Source organism: Panthera pardus, unplaced genomic scaffold (genome assembly GCF_024362965.1).
Source record: "Panthera pardus isolate Hobbes unplaced genomic scaffold, ASM2436296v1 HiC_scaffold_8, whole genome shotgun sequence".
Lineage (NCBI taxonomy): Eukaryota > Metazoa > Chordata > Mammalia > Carnivora > Felidae > Panthera > Panthera pardus.
The window spans coordinates 92,647,351-92,669,192 of NW_026527013.1; the positions used below are offsets into that span (position 1 = coordinate 92,647,351).

Here is a 21,842-nt window from a genome sequence, read left to right on the forward strand (position 1 = left end):
TTAAAAAAATTAAAAAAAGAATTCTCCTTCAAATTCTTCAGTTCCTAGTCCAAACAAAACAGAACAGAAAGTCCTTAGTGCCTGACTATAGCAAGCTTAAGAATTCCTTTAGAGCCAATATACATTCTCACAAAAGTCTGACAGGAAGAGGATGCAAGGGGCCCCTGGGTGGCTCAGTTGGTTAAGCGTCAACTTTGGCTCAGGTCATGCTCTCACAGTTCTGGAGTTCAAGCCCCACACTGGGCTTTCTGCTGTCGGCACAGAGCCAGGATAGAATCCTCTGTCCCCCGCTCTCTCTGCCCCTCCCCTGCTCACGTGCTGCCCTTTCTCTCTCTCAAAAATAAATAAACATTTAAATTTTTTTTTAAAAAAGCAGATGCAAAATAGGTACAAGTTTTAGGCACACCACCATCTCTCCATTTGTTGATGGCTTCTTTTTGCAAATTTATCTTCTACCAAAAGACGTTATCTGTGTAATATCTCTTTCATTTCTTTTCCTTTTTTTCTTCCATGGGCTGTCTGATTATAATCACATGCTGCATATGTTAAAAGTTTGCACAAGGTATCTCCTTTTTATAACGTCTGTGTTAAAATAAAAAGGGGAGAAATGTTTTTGAAAACTTACTTATGAGGAAACAGGAATCTTAGCTTTTAATTTAATATACTTGCCACTTGATTACTCATTGGAATTCGTATTTAGCTCTTAAGAACACACTTAGGTTCTTGCTCTTTTCCCCAACACACTGCAAAAGACAGCTTATGCATAGGTTGGTGAAGTTAAATTTAAGTTAGTTAAATGGAGACACAAGAAAGTGGGAAATCTCCTACTTTTTCATCTCAAATATTGAGGAAACATGACCTCATTTCTGTCTGAATAAATTGTTCTTCAATTGATTAGCAAATTGAATGCTTAGATGTTGCTAAACATCTTGTAAAATAATGACATCTTATTGGTGTGTTTCAACCTACAGAGCTGGTCATTAAAGACTGATAAACAAAACACTGACCTTAGAGTATCCAAGTTTTCATGAAAATGTTAACTAAATGGCCAACAGAAGAAGTGACAAAATCAACAGATAATTAAAACTTCACAAATTCATGTTTGATTATAATATAGCTTGATCAAATAATGAGTTGATTTAAGGCAGATAGGTGAAAAGGAAATATTTTATGGAAATACTACCACACAAACATATACACACATAAGACATTTTGAAGTTTTGCTGAAGAGATAAAATAATTGGCATGAGTCTGGACACCCTGTTTAGTTAGAGCCTATGAAATTGATTCTTGCATTTTTATTATTAATAATAAAATATGTAAGGCTCAAAATGAATTCTAATCACCTTCCAAGTTTGTGGTTACATTGAGTTGAGTGAGTGCTTTTTTCTGTACAATATTAATATCATTTGTAAGAATATTTTTTCTTTCAATGAAAATATAGAATAAATTAGGTCATGTTGCAATTAGTGAAAAATAGTATAAGGTAGCACGTGTTTGATACTAAATAAAAAATAAAGTGACCTTGAGATTATTTGTCGTGAGACCTAAGGAATATTTTCACATAAATGGAGTAGAAGTCAAAACATGCCATTGCAGAATGAGTGAACATTACTTACTGTTTCTCTGAGAGGTAGATTCCTATATGTTATAAATTACAAACTTTCAAATTATAATTTTTATAGAGTAATGGAACTCTAACAGAAAATAACTAAAGCTTTTTTTCAATAGCAACACAAGTGCATAAAAAAAAAATTAGTCCATCTGTACTTGTGCCAAAGGCAGAAATCCAAAAGACAGTAGCAAAAGGCCAGGTCAGGAAGCCAGCTCAGCTCACCATCTGTAGTAGAAAGCAGCGTCTATTTACAGAAAGGAAAATGTATGTTTAATGCAAAGAACATTATTTCTAACAAGTAACTTATCTGGAATATGGCACCACGGGGAGTTTGGAAATAAAAGAGTCAGCAATAAAGGGCACTAGTGTTCTCATAGGAGCATGATTAAGTGGCTGACTGAAGCTTCCGCTTGTTTTTGCATTGAATTTTTTCCCTTTAGTTTGCAACAGAAAGACAGGTCCCATAGGAAGAAAAACTTGTCATCTGCACAGTACATCACTCAGTCGGGTACAGATAACATCTCTTCCCTGTGGGAAGAAATTCTTTTTATTGGACTTTATGGGCCTATACTTACATACTTACATTATTTGGGTGTTGGTTATGGGCCATGCAGCTCCCCATCCCTACTGGAGCCAGTATTTTTTGGTGCAGTCCTCAAAGACTCTCCTCCAGTCTCCTTTACCAGCTCAAACACTTGTACTATATAACTTGCCCATTGTTTGTCCTTAACTGGCCCAATATATCACACTCAAATCCAATGCCATGTTTTTCTTTTTGCTGTTAAACTCTGTAAAAGCACAGTGAAAAACAAACTCCCAAGCCTCGGAAATATACACAAAGTAACAAATAGCAATATGAGGCTGGTACTGTGCCAAGTATTTCATTTGATTTGTTTCTGTAATTAGTTCAGTGGCCCTGTGGGTTACTGTTATCTCTCACTCCTGTTTCACAGTTGAAGGCACACACGTAGTTGGAATTGATGAGTGTCCTATACACGTGAAGAATAGAGCTTTGATTTGTACTCAGGCTGCCTGATACAGAACTATACTCCTGATCACAAGGACATATTGCCTCCTCCATTTTTAATAACTAGTTTCAAAACAGGCCTTCCTAGACTCCATTCCCACTCCATCTTTCCATTTTGCCCACTTCCTCCACATTTCAGATTATATTTATTCTAAATAGACACATACATCTATCTCTGTCTCCATCTATCCATCTACACTATAGTTACGTGTAGTGCCTGAAACTGCGTTAGGGGCTTTTTATGTTTGAACTTGTTTCATTGTTACATTCATTCTCTGACAATGACATTTTTATTCTTGTTTTATGGAAGTTAGGCTTCAGACTCCTACCCCAATCTCTATCTCCTAAATGCTCTTACTCTTTATTATGCAAAGTACTTCCTTATTTCCCTCATATATTGCCTCCATTGGCTAACTGTACATTCTCTTAGTGTAGGGATAATAATACCTTTTGAGTTTTATACGGTTCCTGCAGCACCTAACACAGCAATACCAACACAGTAAGAACTTAATAAATATTTATTTCCAATCTTTGAATTCCTGTCCTGGTCTATGACTTTCCAACTGAGACAAATTTACTACAAAACGTGTGGACTCCTGAAGAATATCCCATGGCAAAATGTTTCCCCTTGAGGAACACTGATCTGAACTTGGTCAGTCTAAGAATGTAAAGGTCAAGATGGTTCATATGAAATGTAAGTATTGTTGACCTTCCTATACTTTATTTTTTTTAATTTTTTTTAACATTTATTTATTTTTGAGACAGAGAGAGAGCATGAACAGGGGAGGGTCAGAGAAAGAGGGAGACACAGAATCTGAAACAGGCTCCAGGCTCTGAGCCGTCAGCACAGAGCCCGACACGGGGCTCGAACTCACGGACCGCGAGATCATGACCTGAGCCGAAGTCGGCCGCTTAACCGACTGAGCCACCCAGGTGCCCCAACCTTCCTATACTTTAAATTTCAAATCATAGAGAATCCTAGAAGAGCTATATCCCTCTCGATCCCCACAAATAGCTATTGGCTAAAAAAATTACCTAGGACTAAGGAAAATATTTATGACTTATGCCTTCCAATATATTATGTTAAAATTCTACTTTTCAGTGCCACAAACCTGGTTCTTTCCTCCTCGTTAGCCTTGTATCCTACTCCTCTATGAGAGAATATAGGTTCTTCTATTTATCCCATGTGTCTCTTTTTCTTACTCTATGTCTTTGTCCATATTCCTCATGCAGGTTTTACTACCACTTTTTTTTCTGTTTGTTTTTTGTTTTCTGTCTCTTGGCATTCTACCCTACAGGGAAATCCAAAGTAAAGCCATAAAGCCGTTGTGATATTTGGTCATGCAGTAAATGAAGAGGGATTCTCTTGCCTAAGCCTATGCTGTTGCTCCTAGGGAATGCCTAATATATTTATTTATTAGAAGTTGTTTCGTATCAGTGAAGGCCCTCTTTTCTTTTTATGTTATAGAAGAGACTCGTTTCTACTAAAAGGGGTATAAATGTCCCCTGCCACCACTGCAGCTAATACAAACTAGAGATTTGCTGATAAATGCAGCCATTAATAAGGATACAGGTTCCAGAGTATTTAGGCAGACAGCAGCCAGTCAGGATTTTCTCTGACATAATGGATAGAGGGAAAACATTCTATAGGAATCAATTTTTTTAGATCACTTCATTGTGCTTTGGACATTCAAAGTGAACTTAGACTTTGTGTAAAGACTCTGACACAAGACACAGAGTCCAAAAGAGATGTCCTGGGAAAACAATCACAAACAGTGTACAGAGGAACAGTATAAGCAGGAACATCATTCCTGTCTTAGCTACTGAGCGGAAACAATACCAGCTGGAATAGAAGAGGAAGTGGAGGATAGGAATCACAGCCTCCCTAAAGTTTGTGTGGCTTCTTGTTTATTAGCACATAGAGTAAAATCTGCATTAGTCACATCACAAGATGTGGGCTCATTCATGCTCAGCAATACTTATGTACTTTCATAAACTCCAGAATTAAGAGCCCATCAAATATTATTCATTTTTATATGTAAAAGTCAAATCCAAGACTATTAATTTAAACTCATTATAAAATTCTATCATAATAGGCTTATTCTGCTTAGGTATGTTGGCACATTACAAACAGCATGGCTATTTCCCTTCTCTAAATACACATAGCACTTTAAATCCCAGCCAAATGATTATATATCCCTTTGTGTTGTGGCTTGCAATTTGTGAAATAATTCTATCCCCGCAGGTGGTCTGAGAGTCTTTGAAAATAGGAATTGTGTGTTACATTGTCTTGCACAGTGGAATAGCACAGTAACTAATTCAAACCTTCATAGCACAACTAAATCCCTACCCTGTACCAAACTCCTTCAAGGGCAGCATAGAAAAGTTAAAAAAAGAAAGGTGAGGTATGAATTCTTTTGTTTTTTTGCTTTTTCTTTCTTTTCACCTCAGATATCCCTCCAATATCAGAAAAGATGGTAACTTCCTCCTTTCTAGAGCCAGTCTTTAGTACTGGCTAAATTCAGTGCTCAGTCCCAGATAACTATCTGTAATGATCTATGGATTCATAAAGCTCTAAATGCTTTTTTTTTTTTTATAGCTCTGTGGAATAAAGGGAAGGGGGGATGGTATATTTGAGGGTGATTCTCCTTCTGTATGGGATTGTTTAAAACTGAAAATTTTCTATTTCTGGTATTGCAAGAGCAAGAACATAATTTTCTAAGTATGTTGTTAAGTAGATTTTGATTGTGTGGTTTAAGAAAGGGAATATTCTGTATCTATATCTACATCTATATCAGCTTAAAACACTGAATATTCATTTGTACTTCTTGTGTTTCAGAGACACAAAAATCTAGTTCCTTAGGTCTATCTCATTTTCCAAGTGAAGAAATAGAATTAATTGCTCTACCATCGGTCTCAGAGATACAAGTCAAGAACTTGAATTCTCATCCTGAATCTGCTACTTATCCTACATCAGCCCGGGCAAACCATAAAGCTTCTGGATTAAATTTCTTTATGTGGAGAATTTCTGAAGTCCCTTCCAATTACATGTTTCTATAATGACTCTAACTTTTCTGTTCCCCTTCTTTTACAATGGACCCACAACTTCTATTTTACTGTAGCTACCTCTGATTTTAGACTTGCTCTATCCGCAGTGCATACAGCTATGTGTGTGCGTGTACACACATAATAGATTGGAGCACAGCTATATGGCTTATTAAATTGGTACTGGTGTTAAATAAGTACGGATCCTCCAAGTGCTCAAGCAACTTTGAAAATTTGTAGCAACTATAGTCTTTTGGCCACAATGTGGGTGGGATGTACCATCGGTGCTACCATTATGACCCAGTTTCCAGCTGGTAATCAGGCTTTATGACTTCAAACGACAAGTGTTTTAAGTTTGTTTTCAAAAAGCAAGTGTGTAACCATAAAACTGGTATGCAGATTTCCTTTTTAGGGATTTCTGAAGTCACTAAACTATATTTTGCAAAGTTCTGTGAGACTAATAATAAATAGATAAAATATAAGTGACAAATAGTTTTTCCAAATTATATGACAACGGAGCCAAGCTTTTGTACATCATTTCAAGATCCTGAAATGAACATAATCTAGTTTATAGCATTTCTTTTAGCCCATGTGAATGCCTTTTTCTCAAGCTAGCATTTTAATAGGTTTTCCTTACTTTGACACATTTTCCCAGGTTGCACTTAATACTTCAAGATCTGAGTCACAGAGCTTCAGTATAGCATACTTCTCTCACAATAGCTAGTTTTCTCTAAGTTTGAAAGTAAATTACCTATTAGAATTGCAATAGAGAGAAGCCTGAAGCAGCCAGTTTGAAATAATGAAGTGCCTTTGTGAGCACAGTCACTTTTTAAACATCCCTGGTTATAGAACGAATAAACCAAATGTAGTAGACGTTTTATCAGGCATGATAGCAGACATTCAGGAAAACAGACAATGCCCTTGGAGTTTTGGCATTTATCTGGCTTGCATGTCCTTAAAAGCAAAGCCATTGGCACTATCCTCTTTTCATACATCACTTCAGGAGTTCCTGGGCCTGTTTTTAGCACATGTGGAAAGTAAACCCAGTTTTTTAGAACTGAACAGATTAGTACTGGAAGAACCTGAGAAGACCTGGGAATGAGAACTTACCTGACAATCACCTCAATCTATTTAAGGGAGCATACTTGCAAGCCAGTTCCCAAGCCACAGTGAAACAGTGTCTAGATCAGCATCTCTTAATGACCATTTCTCCCCTAAATAACCGCTTGAAATATTGAATTAAAAAAAAAAAGTCTTGTAATTGAGCAGGTGTCACTTGCAACTTTCTAGAAAACTTAGTTACCTGACATTTTTCATTGATTTCTCTTATATTAGAAAATGAAATGTCAGACACTATTAATTGCGTTTTTACAATAAGTAGTTACAGCAGGAGTAATGGCTAAATGAAGGCACTTTCTGTCTAATGCACAATGGATGTATTCATTTAAATGTATTCAATTTAGATGAATGCAATATGTCTATATTCATTACAGTTATACTTATCTGTGGGCTGAATTGATGGGGTGGTAATTACTACTTTTATAAATGGGACAGTATTGTCAGTCTGGAGGAAGAAAATTCCTTTTCTTATCATGTTTTATACACCCACACAATAGACACATTCTAGGATCTTTCTTTCAAGTGTAGAAATTTTGCCCTTGATCTTCCATTGGATCTAATGATTGTAAATACGGTCTGCCAGGAGGTTGCCTTTCTTGAAGGTTGACGAGGGCTGCTCTTTGTCTCAGGGAAAATGACAGAAAGGAACTGAGAGTGTCAAGATCATTCCATACAAAGAAGTTTGCATTTGTCACATGGCAAGCCTCAAGCTCAGCTATAGCACGGATCAGATTAATTTTACACTGTACATTGTTTTTCTTTGAGTGCAATGAAAGTAGGACTATCAAAATGTAGTTTTGCCGTACATTTTTTTTTCAAGAGACACCTTTTTCAAGAACAGTTTTAGGTTTACAGAAGCATTGGGCAGAAAGCACAGAAAATCCCCATGTTATCTATTCAACTCTTACAACTAATCTCCCTTATTATTGCTATTTTGCATTTGTGTGGTAGGTTACTGTGATACAACTGATAAACTGATATTGATATGTTGTTATTAGCCAAAGTTTGTAGTTTATCTTAGGGTTCACTCTTGATTTGTACAATTATATGGGTTTTGACACCACCATACACATTTCAGCATTCCAATGCTCTTCCTTATAGCACAATACGCACCCAGACAAAAAGTGAAAGAGAAATCGAATGTATTTATTCCTTCACTCAATATATTTATTCATTCATGCATTCATTAATGGGTGTTAGCAGGCCAAGCACTGCTATTTAATGGATTCAACCACTTCCCTGACCCTGGGTTAGTTTGCATATCTGTTCATGCACCCTCTTTTTCTCCCCAACCCAAGTATACTGTTTGGTAGTCCTTGCATCTTGATGAGCTAATATATTGTGTCCAGCAAGGCTCATCAGTTTTTGTGTATTTTACTATTTCGTTGATTATTAAAAACCTCTGCAAACCATTTCATGACCTTTAAAACATGTACATTGTAGCACCTGTATTCAATCGATAAGCAATCTGGAAATTATACCGGCCCCCTTTTTGCCTTCATGGTGGACAAGCGTAGGTAAGCAATGAAGCAACAGCTACTGTTATGATTATCTTAGGGTGCGTCTGAGACTGCCTTACTCTCTTTCTAAATTGTTTTTCTGGTGGAAGAAAAGTATATTAATATATGCTGAAGAAGATGTAGTTGGTGGTGTAGAATGCTGATGAACAGTGGTTCTAATAGAAATGCATGTATTTTTCAAAAATAGTCTCTGTTCAAGTGCAGCCAGTTAGGAAGCTTTTCCAAAATTAGCAGTTATACAAGCAAACCCTAAGTATTTAATTGTTACTTCATGATCAGAAATGCAATCTTCACTCTGCCATTTTGCCAGTAAGTCAGAAATTTGTCATTTCTTTCCAAATTAGAAATGATGCCAAACTGTCTCCACAACATGCTACACAGAGGCAAGAGTTCATATATTTAATGTGGTTGTATTTGTCTTCTAATCTGGGTACCTGAAATGAATTATTAATAAGAAGGGAAAATCGTTCAAATCTAGGAAGTGGCTGACATCACACCTACGTGGGCACTGATGGAAAGGTATAACTCTGGTCATTTTCTTTTTCTTTTTTTTTTTTTAATTTTTTTTTCAACGTTTTTTATTTATTTTTGGGACAGAGAGAGACAGAGCATGAACGGGGGAGGGGCAGAGAGAGAGGGAGACACAGAATCGGAAACAGGCTTCAGGCTCCGAGCCATCAGCCCAGAACCTGACGCGGGGCTCGAACTCACGGACCGCGAGATCGTGACCTGGCTGAAGTTGGACGCTTAACCGACTGCGCCACCCAGGCGCCCCACTCTGGTCATTTTCTAGTCCAAGTCGGGTAACCCATTACCAGATTCTTAATGAATTGTAAAGCGAAAAGTTGATTATGGCAAGGTCAGATGAGTACTGAAAGTCAAGAATCTGTAGTTCTGGTTGTGAATCTGTGTGCAGAACTACCCTTCCTTACTTTAGGATAATCCTTCATTGAGTTCCTTAGACCTTAGACTCTCCATTAAAAAAAAATGTGTGTGTATATATATATATATATATATATATATATATATATATATATATATATATCTTGTTCTAAACACCTAAAACCTCATATGTTTAGGATCATACCGATCTGCCATCATTTCATCAGTTTCATTCTCCATGATATGACTTAAATTGCCAGGGCAGGCCATGCTATCTATTATGTAGTGGGAATGGCATTCTCTGCCTTTTAATTCATGAGTTTTATTTATTCAACAAGTATTTATTGAGTTTTTCTAAATAAAAAGTACCATGGTAGATGCTATTATAATGCAAAGAGCATTCTTTTTATAAAGAAACTAGTGACATCTTTAGGAAAATCAATATTAGTAATATTAATGTTCAAGTATGAGTGCATATGATGATCTTTTGACTGTGTGTGGTATTCCAAAATAGTCCAAAATTTAAACAATTATCATGAGATAAAAACCTCTGAATCTCCTAATTGCATCAACCAAATTTGCATTGACTAGCATGAACTGATCATGCTCTCAGATGAGATGGTCGAGTGAGGTTGAGATGGGCTCCTCTCACTTGCTCAAATTTCCATCAGAAAATTAAAGTTGCTTTGTAGACTCATGAGAGAATGGTATTTTTAAAAATAATTTCCTAGTGTCACATGCATACAATGATGCATCCATGTTTACATATACACACAAAATATCTAGACATCAAGTTCTACTTTTGCCATGCATTATGCTAAGTGCTTCCATAAAAATAAACTCATTTTATACTTACAGCAGTTCTGCAAGCTACTCATTACTCTCCTTAATTTATACTGAAATAACTGAAACTTCTGTAAGAGAGAGGCTGAGATTCAAGCTAGTCAGTCTCCAAGGAATATTTTTTCCCCATCACAAAAATAAAATAAATCAATGAATAAAACCCCCTACAGTGAGTTTTCCATTATCCAGTCTGTTGCAAAGATTCAGGAAGACAATGGGGACCAAAAGAGTTTTCCGAATCCATGACAGCCACTTGATCAGAGGAGGGGAATGCACTGTCTTTGAAGCAGGATCTTATTTGGGGACAATATAATAGAACAGGTTAGAGAATATTAGAATTCTTAAAGCAATCTCTTACACATAATAGTGAAAGGTCAAATGTGAGCTTTCATACAAAGAATATGAATTCAATCCTCAAAGCTCTGAGCTGGTATTACCATCAAGGAGATATGAAGAGCAGCAATTGATTTTTTCGTTTCCTTTTTAATAACCAGGGCACATATTCACAACCAGCAGAAACAAGACTACCACCTTGTATTTTCCTAGTGCCTATCTCTCAGCTTCAAGAACTTAATAGATTTTTAAAATTATAATTACTCCTCTTACACTCTCTGGGAGCTAGGGCCTTGGTATCATCCCAAATCCACAAAATGTTAGCAGAGGCAGCTTGAAATTTTGTGGCAACTGGATAAAACCTAAGTAATTGGGACAGCCTTTAGCATGGTGATTAATAGTTCTGAAGTCAGGCAGATCTGATTCTTAATTTAGTCTCTGCTTTTCAGTGATTAGCAAGTTTCTAAACATGTTTGTGCCTTGTCTTCCATACCTTTATATGGAATAATAATAGATAATACTTCATCAGGTTATTTGGAAGATTAAGGGAGTTAACAAGTGTGAAGTGCTTAGCAGATTTCCAGTTTACAAAGAATGCTCAGTGGGTGTTACTGTGTAATCATCATTACGATAATAAAATAATTTGGTAGCAAAATAGCCATATTTCCAATTAAAAGCATTACTTGAGTCAGAATTCTTGCCACATTAGATATGTCCCTGTTATTTGCATGAATGTAAATTTTTGGTGTGAAAAAGTCCATGTTCCCTCCCTGCACCCAAAATATTAATTATTAAAAGTAATTAATTACTACAGAATTCTTATTGAACTGAAACATAAAATGCCCACTGGCAATACCTAATGTTTTAAAAATGACTCTTGTTAAGATAACTGTCATATTCAATTTATAATTCTTTTTCAACCTTTTAATGAATCATTGAGAATGGTTAACACGAGGCTTTCTTTTGCTTCATAAATGTTACTTTTTTTTTCTGTTAAATAAGCTTCTAAAGCCTCCTTTTAGGCAAAGTGTGAAAGAGAACTTTGAATAACTAGCAAGGCAATGATAGAATTATATGTTTTTAATTTTATTTCCAGTATAGTTAACATACAGTGTTGTGTTAGTTTCAGGTGTACAGTCTAGTGATCTGACAATTCTCTACATTACTCAGTGCTCATCGTGATGAGTACTCTTTAATCCCTTTCACCTATTTCACCCATCTCTCCACCAACCTCCCGTCTGGTAACCTTTTGTTTACTCTCTATAGTCAAGAGTCTGTTTCTTGGTTTGTCTCCTTTTCCTTTGTTCATTTGTTTTGTTTCTTAAATACCACATGAGTGAAATCTTATGGTATTTGTCTTTCTCTGACTGACTTATTTCACTTAGCATTATACTCTTTAGTTCCATCCACATCGTTGCAAATGGCACCGTGTCATTCTTTTTTATGACTGAATAATATTCCATTATATATATGTGTGTGTGTGTGTGTGTGTGTGTGTTTGTGAATGTATGTATGCATATGTGTATATATGTATGTATGAATCTTCTTTATCCATTCATCTGTCCATGGACACTTGGGCTGCTTATATAATTTGGCAATTGTAAATAATGCTGCAATAAACATGGCATTCAGTGTAAATATGCAATAATGCCTGTATCCTTTTGACACAGTACTTCTGTATTTTGGGGGTAAATACCAGCTAGTGTGATTAACGGATCAGAGGGTAATTCTATTTTTTAACAATTCTTGAATGTATAACTACTTAGTGGTTAGTCGGATGAGTGTGTGGTTAGAGGGAAGAATGAATGACTGGATGGGTGAAGAAGCATGACACGGTGGATAATGTTCCCTGCTTTACCATTGCCTGATTTTCTAGAGCTCATGAAGTTACTGAACATCAGTGGCCTCTTTCAGCTGGTAGATTTACACTACACGATACCTTCCTTACTAGTCTGCTAGTCTGAGCCCTTGCCCTCCAGTCTTCTGGTACATACAGCTAGACCAACTCAGCTCCTTCTCCATGGACAGTTCAACTTCACACTAGAGAACAGGCCCACCTCACACATGGACCACTGGGTTATGGTTCTTTTACCAAAAGTAGCTCTAGTGCCACCCACAGTTTCCAATTTTTCCAAAGATGCTTAACAAACCTTATTATTATTATTATTTTTGTTTCTTTTCCTCTGTGATTCCTCTCGCCCTATCCAACTCTTGGCTTATATTCTCTTCTGCCTGAGACTTTCATTCTCAGGTCTCAGCTTCCCCACTTCTGACCCCCAATTACCTGCTGTTAAGTTTATGCTCTTACTTCTGGGTTTGATAGACACCCTAGATTGTGACCTCTATGTGCTATGCTAATGGCAGTTATTTCCCACATATGTATTCCTCCTCTCTTAATAAGGGAACTAGAATATGCCCTGGGGAATATCATTAATTCCTTAGAAGGAAGGAAGATGGGGATAGCAGCACCATTTCCCGGCAAGAAAAATGAATTAAGAAATGGGGTATGCAGTTTAGTCTGATAAAGGTGAAATGTGGACATTCACAGGAGATGGCTTAAATGTTGGTAACTCTCTTATAATTATAAATTTTGCAATGAAATTCACTTAATGTCATAATTAAAGGATTTTTTAGTAATAAATGCTGCGTAGATGAAGATACCAAGAGTAATTGCAGAAGCCTCACCCCTAGTCATTGAGCTGTTGTTATAAAAATCCTCCATATAGGGGTGCCTGGGTGGCTCAGTGGGTTAAGGGTCTGCCTTTGGCTCAGGTCACATGATCTCAGGGTTCATGGTTTGAGCCCTGCGTGGGGCTCTGTGCTGACAGCCTGGAGCCTGCTGCAGATCCTGTGTCTCCCTTTCTCTCTCTCTCTGTCTCTCTGTCTCTCTCTCTCTCTGCCTCTCCCCTGCTCGTGCTCGGTCTTGCTCTGTCTCTCAAAAATAAATAAACATTAAAAAAAATCCTCCACATAATCGGGAATAACATGAGAGGTTATTTTTAGCTTCCCTGAATTCTCAGTTACCACCCACTTCCAGTTAATGAAGCCGAGGCACTTCTGATCACTGAAGCAGAGGTTTTCCATATCCAAGGCACATGGTCACTTTTCTAAGGTTGTTATTCTAGTGTCGTGATCATGTAAGAAAAACTGTGGGTAAACCTAAGTAGTCTCTAGTCCCAGTCTTTGAACTTAGACAGGGCATGTAAAGGACATGTAAAATGATCCCTGGAGAAAGATGGGATGAGAAATAATGGTTGCCTCTAACTGTAAGGCTACTAGTTCAAAAGAATGAACTCTACCTCAGTGTTACACCTCTGCCTCAGTTCTCAAGTGACTACGTTAACAAGCCATTATTTCAATTTTTTGAGCAACTGGGTTTTTGTCCTGATATTGAAGTCCGTGTTCTCATTACTGGATACATCCTGTCAGTAGTTTTTATATCCCCCATTAGCCTAGAATGTAACCAAATTGCTACTTTAATTCTCTTACATAGACAGTCCAGATATTTGGTTTAGTTTTGTTGTTTGCTAATGGTACTCCCATCCTGCTTGCTTTTTGTGCCATGTTGTGTTAGCCTCTTATATTTGGGCTTGAATCATTATGCTCCCATGTCTAAATTCATTGCTCCATCACCTTGCCCAACCCTGTGATGATCTGCCTACATTCCCTGTGCTTGCTTTCTTACCTGGTCGGCAATGGTCCTGTGATTCAGGTTAATGGCCTGATTTCTTTCTATAGAGTGTTAGTCACGTTAGAGAAACAGAACTAAAGTCCATCCTTTATTTTGTCTCTGCATCCTTTTTATAAAGTTTATTAATTTATTTTTAAGGGAGAGAGAGTGTGTGTGTGTGAGTGGAGCAAGGGCAGAGAGACGGGGACAGAGAATCTGAATCAAGCTCTGCACTGGCAGCAGAGAGCCCAATGTGGGGTTCAAACTCACAAGCCTTGAGATCAGGACCTGAGCTGAAGGCAGACGCTTCACTGACTGAGCCACTCAGCACCCCCTGTCTCTTCATTCTTTATACGTATTTATTTGGTACCCTCTATGTGCCAGTCACTCTTTTCTTTAGGCACTGGGATAATAGAGGACTTGCAGAATGGCAGAAGGTGTGAATATGTAGGCTACTATTATCCATTAACTTATGTAATGTATACTAAATAGGTAACTCTGGACTAGACAATATGTTTGGCATTGTGGACACAAACTTGAATAAAACAGTTCCTGTCCTCAGAGGATGTATGGGCATAGACATGAAAAAAGATAATCTAATATCATGTGACTTCGTCTGATTATAGAATTAAGGGGGGTAATATGGGAGCATGGGTTCATGCAATATGACGCTGATGAGGTAGGGAGGAGCTTGTATGGTACATTAAGAGGACTGGCCTCAAGGGAGATAGCAAAGTATCTTGTTTATTAACAAGGGCGCTAGGCATACATTATTTGAATTCAAATCCCCCCTCCACTTACTCAGTGGCCATGAGTGTGTGATTTGAGTGTGTGATTCTAAGTGCTGATTGATACCTCTGTAAAGTGTAGATTAAAAGAGAACTTATTTTTATAGGGTTGGTGTGAGGAATAAGTGAGATAATTCACCACATACTCAGCTTACTACGTGGCACATAGCTTATGCTCAGTAAGTATTCATCGCTATTATTCTATAGGAAATAAGAGAATTCAAGAGGATTATTATTCTTTTTTAATTGAAGTATAATTGACCCCCAACGTTATGTTAGTTTCAGGTGTACAACATAATGTTTCAACATCTCTATATGCTCACCGCCAGTGTAGCTACCACCTGTCACCACGCAGTGGTGTTACAGTACCACCGACTATATTCTCTATGTTCAAGAGGATTTGAAGCAGGGGAGTGATGTGGCCAAAACTCTGTCTGTGATAAAGCACAGTCAAAATTATAAGAGTAATGGTTTTGAAAACTATGTGGTAAACCCAGTGGCCATGTCTAGCATGAACTGATGTTTCTCGAAGAAGCTTAGCCTGGAGTTAGAGACTGCAGATAAATATGACCCTAGCTATAGTGTGAATGGAGGTCATCCACGGAGACTGTATGGAGTAGATAGATCAGTGGCTGAAGATGGAATTGTGTGAAACAGAAACGTAAGGGATAATATCAGAAGAAGAAATGTTTATGAATGTTCATGGATGTGTTTGGTAGCAAGCAACGAAATGGGCACTTTGTCCTTCCGATAAAGCCATGGGAAAGCATTCCAGAGGGGACAAAGGGCTGGGCCTTGGGAAAGGGGTAGGAGCTCATCAACTTGACAAGGTGGGAATAGGCATTGTATGCATAGAATAGCAAGTCCCAACACTGACAGTTTCAGTGAGGCTAAAACACATGAAGCAGTAAATGAATGATATAAAACAATGTCATCAATGTCCCAATAAAATATTATAGTAGAGAGGCCTTGTAGTAATGGGTGCTTCAAGGACATAGTGGAGGCTTGTGTTTGAGATCAGCCATTGGATTGGCAGAGGAAATTGTGGTGATTCTTTCAGTTAGGTGAGTCAGTAGACCAACCTGGAAATGGATGGCAAGAAAGAGAATGACCAAGCTGCAACTGTGGGCTTCTTTGGGGGAATTCATTCTGTGTTTGTTGATAAGTTAGGAATGAGGCTGAGTTGAAAGTTATTTCCAGTGTGCCATGAATTTCCAAAATAAAAAAAGTAAATAAATAAAAATAATGAGCCTCACCATATTCTTTCAGTCATAGTAAATTTAAATAACAAGTTGGTTAATGTGAGATCTGGTTATGCTATGAGAGAGAAATATAACCAACATTTTTTCCTCCTTTAAAGGACTTTCCAGAAAAGGAGAAGTCCACAGCAAAGGCCCTGGAAGATGTAAAAGCAAACTTTTACTGTGAATTATGTGACAAGCAGTATCACAAGCACCAGGAGTTTGACAATCATATTAATTCTTACGATCACGCTCATAAGCAGGTAAGCCCGAGTGGGAAAAATCTTTCTTATTCCTAGATTTGTACCTTCACAACAGAATGTATGCATTTAGCCTTATTTATTGTCATCTAAGATGCTGAGGTGAAACCATTTTTTTTTTCTTGAAAGGTTGTTTTCTGTTTAAATGTTAGGTGAAATTTTTTTTTTCCTAGAAGTCACATAAAACTGTAGGTGAATTTAAAGAAGATCTAAAAGCAGACTGATATTTATTTTAGAATTACACATACGGGGAAGCCAGAACCCAGTAAAAAGAGTGACCTATTCAAAATCACCTAACTAGATAGTGGCAAAAGCAGAGCACTGGACAGAATCTGTTATAGGGTTCTTTCAAGATTTCTGAGGTTTAGCGAAAACTAGGACTTTAGGAAAACAATTCTCATTAAAAGGTTACATTTTCCAAAGAATACCCTCTTAGGAAAGTCAAAGTGATTACTTAATAAATGGACCATTGCAAACAAATAAACGAAAACTCTGAGAGGCTAAGTTGAGAGGTAATTCATATAGAAACATTTCATTTTTTTTCCCTAAAGGGCCATATATATACATTATCAGTTTGGATATTCTATGCATGCTACTATAATCCTCTCTTTCCATCTCTCTATGCAAGAGGAGGCTATTATTCTTATCCTGTTAGCATTTATCCTTATTGCATGAGGTATGAAGATTTTGGCCATTTAAGAATTAGGAGTGTTAAATACCACTAAGAAAGAGATTCCACTTGGTCAGAGGATTGACTGTGGCTCACAACTGTGAGAAGGTGTACACTCCTGATGCCAAATGGATCTGATATCTTGGAATGTGTGGGGAACTCTTCTATAATCTAGACCTAAAATATTTATTCAGACTAAACAACAACAAATATTTTGACTAACATCCCTAGTATTTACTGAGTGCATATAAAATATTTGTCCTTGAGAGATCCAAGGTTCAGTTTCTATTTTTAAAGGTGTGGCATGTATCCATAATTTATTGTATTTTTCAGTCAAGAGCAAGGACATGGAATAAACTGTTTTAGGACTGTGATTCCCAAAACTTAGTGTGCATAATGATCACTTTGGAACTTGATAATGCAGATACCCAGCCTCTCCTTCAGGTATTCTAATTCAGTAGTTCTGAGTGGGGCCCAGGAACTTGCATTTTAAAATGATTAAAATGGAGAATTTCAAACAGGGTCCAAAATATCCATTATTGGGGCACCTGGGTGGCTCAGTCCACTAAGCAACTGACTCTTGATTTCAGCTCAGGTCATGATCTCAGGGTCCAGTGATTGTGATCGAGCCCCATGCTGGGCATGGAGCCTGCTTAGGATTCTGTCTTCCTCTCCCTCTGCCCCTCCCCCACTAGTGCATGCATGTGCTTGCTCTCTCTAAACATACACACATACATATCCATACTTTTGGTTGACACGTGTTTAAGTTTCTTTGAATATATATTTCAACTATAGGTTTTTCATTCCCTCCTTATGTTTACTTCTTGCAATTTATCTGCTGAAAAAATTAGACATATTCAGGATTTTGCTAAATGTAATCCAATACTGTCTTTTCTCATTTCCTCTGTCTTCTGTATTTCTTTTAAACTGATTGTTACATATAGAGATCTAGACAAATTCAAGTTCATACTTTTTTCTTGGCAAAAATACAAGGCACATTGTACCCTTGTGTAAAGAGGCATATGATGTCTAATTGCCTCTATTTTTATGACTTTAAGTTTGAGAAATGGGTTTAGATAATAGCTGTTTGATCCATCCATCATTAAGTACCTCACTTTTTTCCACTAATGATTTTTGTAACCATCGATGATCATTTGCTTAAATCTATTACTTCATTTCAAGTTGTAAAATGATGATTCTAATTCTATCATCCATTCATTATTAATTACATGGAATATGTCTATAAAGAGAAATTTCCATAAGCATCACTCTCAGTGGATTTTATGTAGGTGGTCTTGAGATGATATACATACATATATATATATATATATATATATATATATATACACATACACACACACATATGTAATATATATGATTTATATATATATACATATATACTTATATATATATATATATTTATATATATATATATATATTACATATATATGATTTAGAAAAATAAGTAACCAGAGAAGGTTCTCATGGGATAGCTACATATGATCTGTGCTTTAAACATGCAGAAGTAGATGTTGAACTTGAGGCTGAAGATGGGATGGCATTCTTGACAGTGGAAACACAAGAAGCTAAGGTGAGGAAATAGAAGGGCATGAGACATGTTTTCAAAACTGTAGAAAGCACTGGACTCCTAAGAGGGTGATTTCTCCACACCTGCTCTACCTGCTACAGCCTCTCTTGTACTCTGGAATTCTGTCTCATCAATTTCCCTTTTTATTAGTTCCTTCAATCTTATTTCCATTGGCTTTCCAACATGTTGATAAAACAAACTTTCCTCTAGCCTTCTATTTTATCTGTGTCCCTATTTCTGTGTGTCTTTAGGCTTATCAGTGCTCTAATGTTCCTGGGTATGCTCCTTCACCAAACAAGGGTTGAGCTTCTGTTATGTACTGTTGTGCTAGTTGTGAAAAATGGACCCATTTGGTCCCTAACTTCAGTTGGGAGCTGACATCCCAACTGGGGAGACAGACACATCCACACACCATAAGTGTACTAGCAATTGTATACCTAAGATACTAAGTGTAAAAAACTGATTTACGAAAGAAGAGATGACAATTAAGCTAGAATTCTTAAAGAATGACTAGAAATTAACTGTGTAGTGACAAATGGTAGGTCTTATATGATAGAAAACCTACATCAAGACGTGCGGCGGTTCCAGAGCATGATCCACCCACAGAGAAACTGCAACAGATTCTCTCTCTTTGGCCACTAAAGTCACCGTCACTATCCTGGGGAGCTCTTGTGTCTCATTCCTCTCATTCTTTTCCAGTAGATCTTGTTCTCGGTCTTCGTTCTGCAATCTCTTTTCACCATTCATATTTAATCTCACTTTTGAATCTTTGCTAGGGCCTTCGAACTGGACTCCCCATCTCCAGTAGTTTCCCTGCTCCAAACCAGGCTACCCATTTATGGCCATTTAATCTTCTTAAATGACCACGTTCAGGGGGTGATGACTGACTTTTTCAAGAGTCTGAACTACTTAGCCTGTCAATTCAAAACGTCCACAGTCTGGCTCTGGCTTCCATTTCCAGATTTATCTTCTGCAATTCCAGAATTTCCCTACAGTTTCTCAAAGATGCCTTATGCTTTCCCACCTGCTCATCTTGGCTCCTAATCTTCCCTCTGCCTGGGATGCCTCCCATCTCGTTCGTGGCTGTATTTCAGCATATATTCCTGCGTATTTAATGCAGAGATTGACAATTTTTATCTGGATATTCAAAGAGCTGAGATCTCATGGTAAGGTGACCTGACAGCATTTTCCAAATTCTCTTTGATCAAAATCTGTTAACATTGTGCAGAATTTTGTACAAGAGTCCACTTTGGAAACCAATGGAATAATTAAATGTGCTGTAGACCTTGTAAGACTCCTTTCTTGTGTAATGTTGAAATTTCTTTTACCTAAAGATTTATTTTAGCCTAAAAATTTGACAATAGCTTGAATTTTAAATGAAGCTGGGTTTACAATTTCCCTTTTAAATGAAACTGAATTTTATATACAGAAAAAGGAAGTATTTACTAAAGTAAAACATGCAAAAGTCTTTTTTTTTTTTTTTTCAAATTCCAAAGCTAAATATGTCTGTTTGGTTCTTGCTTCAGTAAGGGCTCTTCTTGATTGTGATGATGATTATAATGATAGTGGTGAGGATTTGGCTGAGAATATTTTTTGGCCTGAGTAATATGAATAGCTTCTATAATTTTATTTTCCATGTGGATTCAGACAAAATATCTGTCCTCTTCTGTTGAACTTCCAACAGTATGGTCTTTTTGGTATACTTTGAAGTGACTCTAAATTCACATGAAATGAATTCTGTTACTCATTGGTAGAATGACTTAGAATGAGAAGCAAGGTAATCTGAATTTTTATTATTCCCTAGGCTCCTTCAGTTGAATAAGTGATTTCTAAGCTTTTATATTGTCTTGTACCTGAATAGCAGTGTCCTGTGTTATTTTATTATAAAGATTATATTATTCAGAGATATATTATAAATCTAGAGAAGTAAGTCAAAATATATGACTTTAAAAATAAAGTAAAATAGCCTGAGAGTCATAGCTTTAATTTAATTCCATTGGGCATTTAATATAATTTTTCTATAATTTGATAAAAAATTAAGGTATTCTTCTTAGGTGAGGTGCCTGGGTGGCTCATTTGGTTAAGCATCTGACTTTGGCTTAGGTCATGATCTTGCAGTCCTTGAGTTCAAGCCCTGCGTCAGGCTTTGTGCTGACAGCTCAGAGCCTGCAGTCTGCTTCAGATTCTGTGTTTCTCTCTCTCTGTGCCCCTCCCCCACTTGTGTTCTGTCTCTCTTTCTCTCTCTCAAAAAATAAATACACATTAAAAAAAGTTTTTTTAAAGATATTTTTCTTAGGTATTATTGGTAGAGAAAGATTGCTTGTCAGTAAAAAAAAGCTGAATTTTTTATAGATATTCAATAAGCGGAAAAATAAATTTCTAGCTTTAACAACCTAGCTCTATATATAACTCACATTTTTGGAAATAACTCCATTGTTTTAGCTATTGCCTTGAACTTATGTTTCCATGTAAATGTTGAGCATTACCACTAAAGCAGTTTGAATGTATATACAAATTATAGTCACTTGGATAAAGACAGCAGTGTAACTATTAATATAGCTAACATGTTAATAACAGCTAATTTCTTGTGAGACTCTCTACAAGTCATAATTCTTTTCTCAAGACAGTTAGCCACAAGTGTATAATACTGAAATGAAAACTGCACATCCTTACATGCAATAAAAATCTCTCCTGCCTCAGAGACATACTGGCTCATCTCAATTTAGAAAAAACAAAGGAGCCTGATCCCCATACAAATAATCCATGAAAATATCTTCAATAATAAAAAACAAATCCACTTTTAGATCCTCCACATGTGACATTTAATCCTCCTAATTTTCATTTGCCTCACGACTGGATTTATTTTCACTCAGGAGAACTTGTCAAGCCTGAATTTCAACTCCAACTGATTCATTCTTAAAATATTATTTTGGATTCTCCCCAAATCTACCTGCTCAGGATAAAATAACAGAACAGAATCACCTTTGCCGTCTTGTCTCCAAGAGGAAGACTCCCACAACTGCTAAACAAATTCAGTCCAATTACCCCTTGCTTTGCTCCTACAATTTGATTTTTTTTAAGTTTACTTATTTATTTTGAGAGAGGGAGAGGGAGAGAGAGAGAGAATACAAAATGCAAATAGGTGGGGGGCAGAGAGAAAGGGAGAAAGAGAGAGAATCTGAGAATCCCAAGCAAGCTCCACACTTCCAGTGTGGAGCCCAATGTGGGGCTCGAACTCACA

At 36.9% G+C, this 21,842-nt stretch overlaps 1 protein-coding gene across 1 annotated transcript in view; it reads left to right on the top strand.

Annotated features, from left to right (window-relative positions):
- The window catches only part of ZNF804B (zinc finger protein 804B), a 514,063-nt gene that overhangs the window by 400,402 nt on the left and 91,819 nt on the right, over positions 1–21,842 (top strand). The window contains exon 2 of the mRNA XM_019443249.2: positions 16,203–16,346. Coding sequence (XP_019298794.2) covers positions 16,203–16,346 — 144 coding nt within the window. The remainder of the gene's footprint in view (positions 1–16,202; positions 16,347–21,842) is intronic.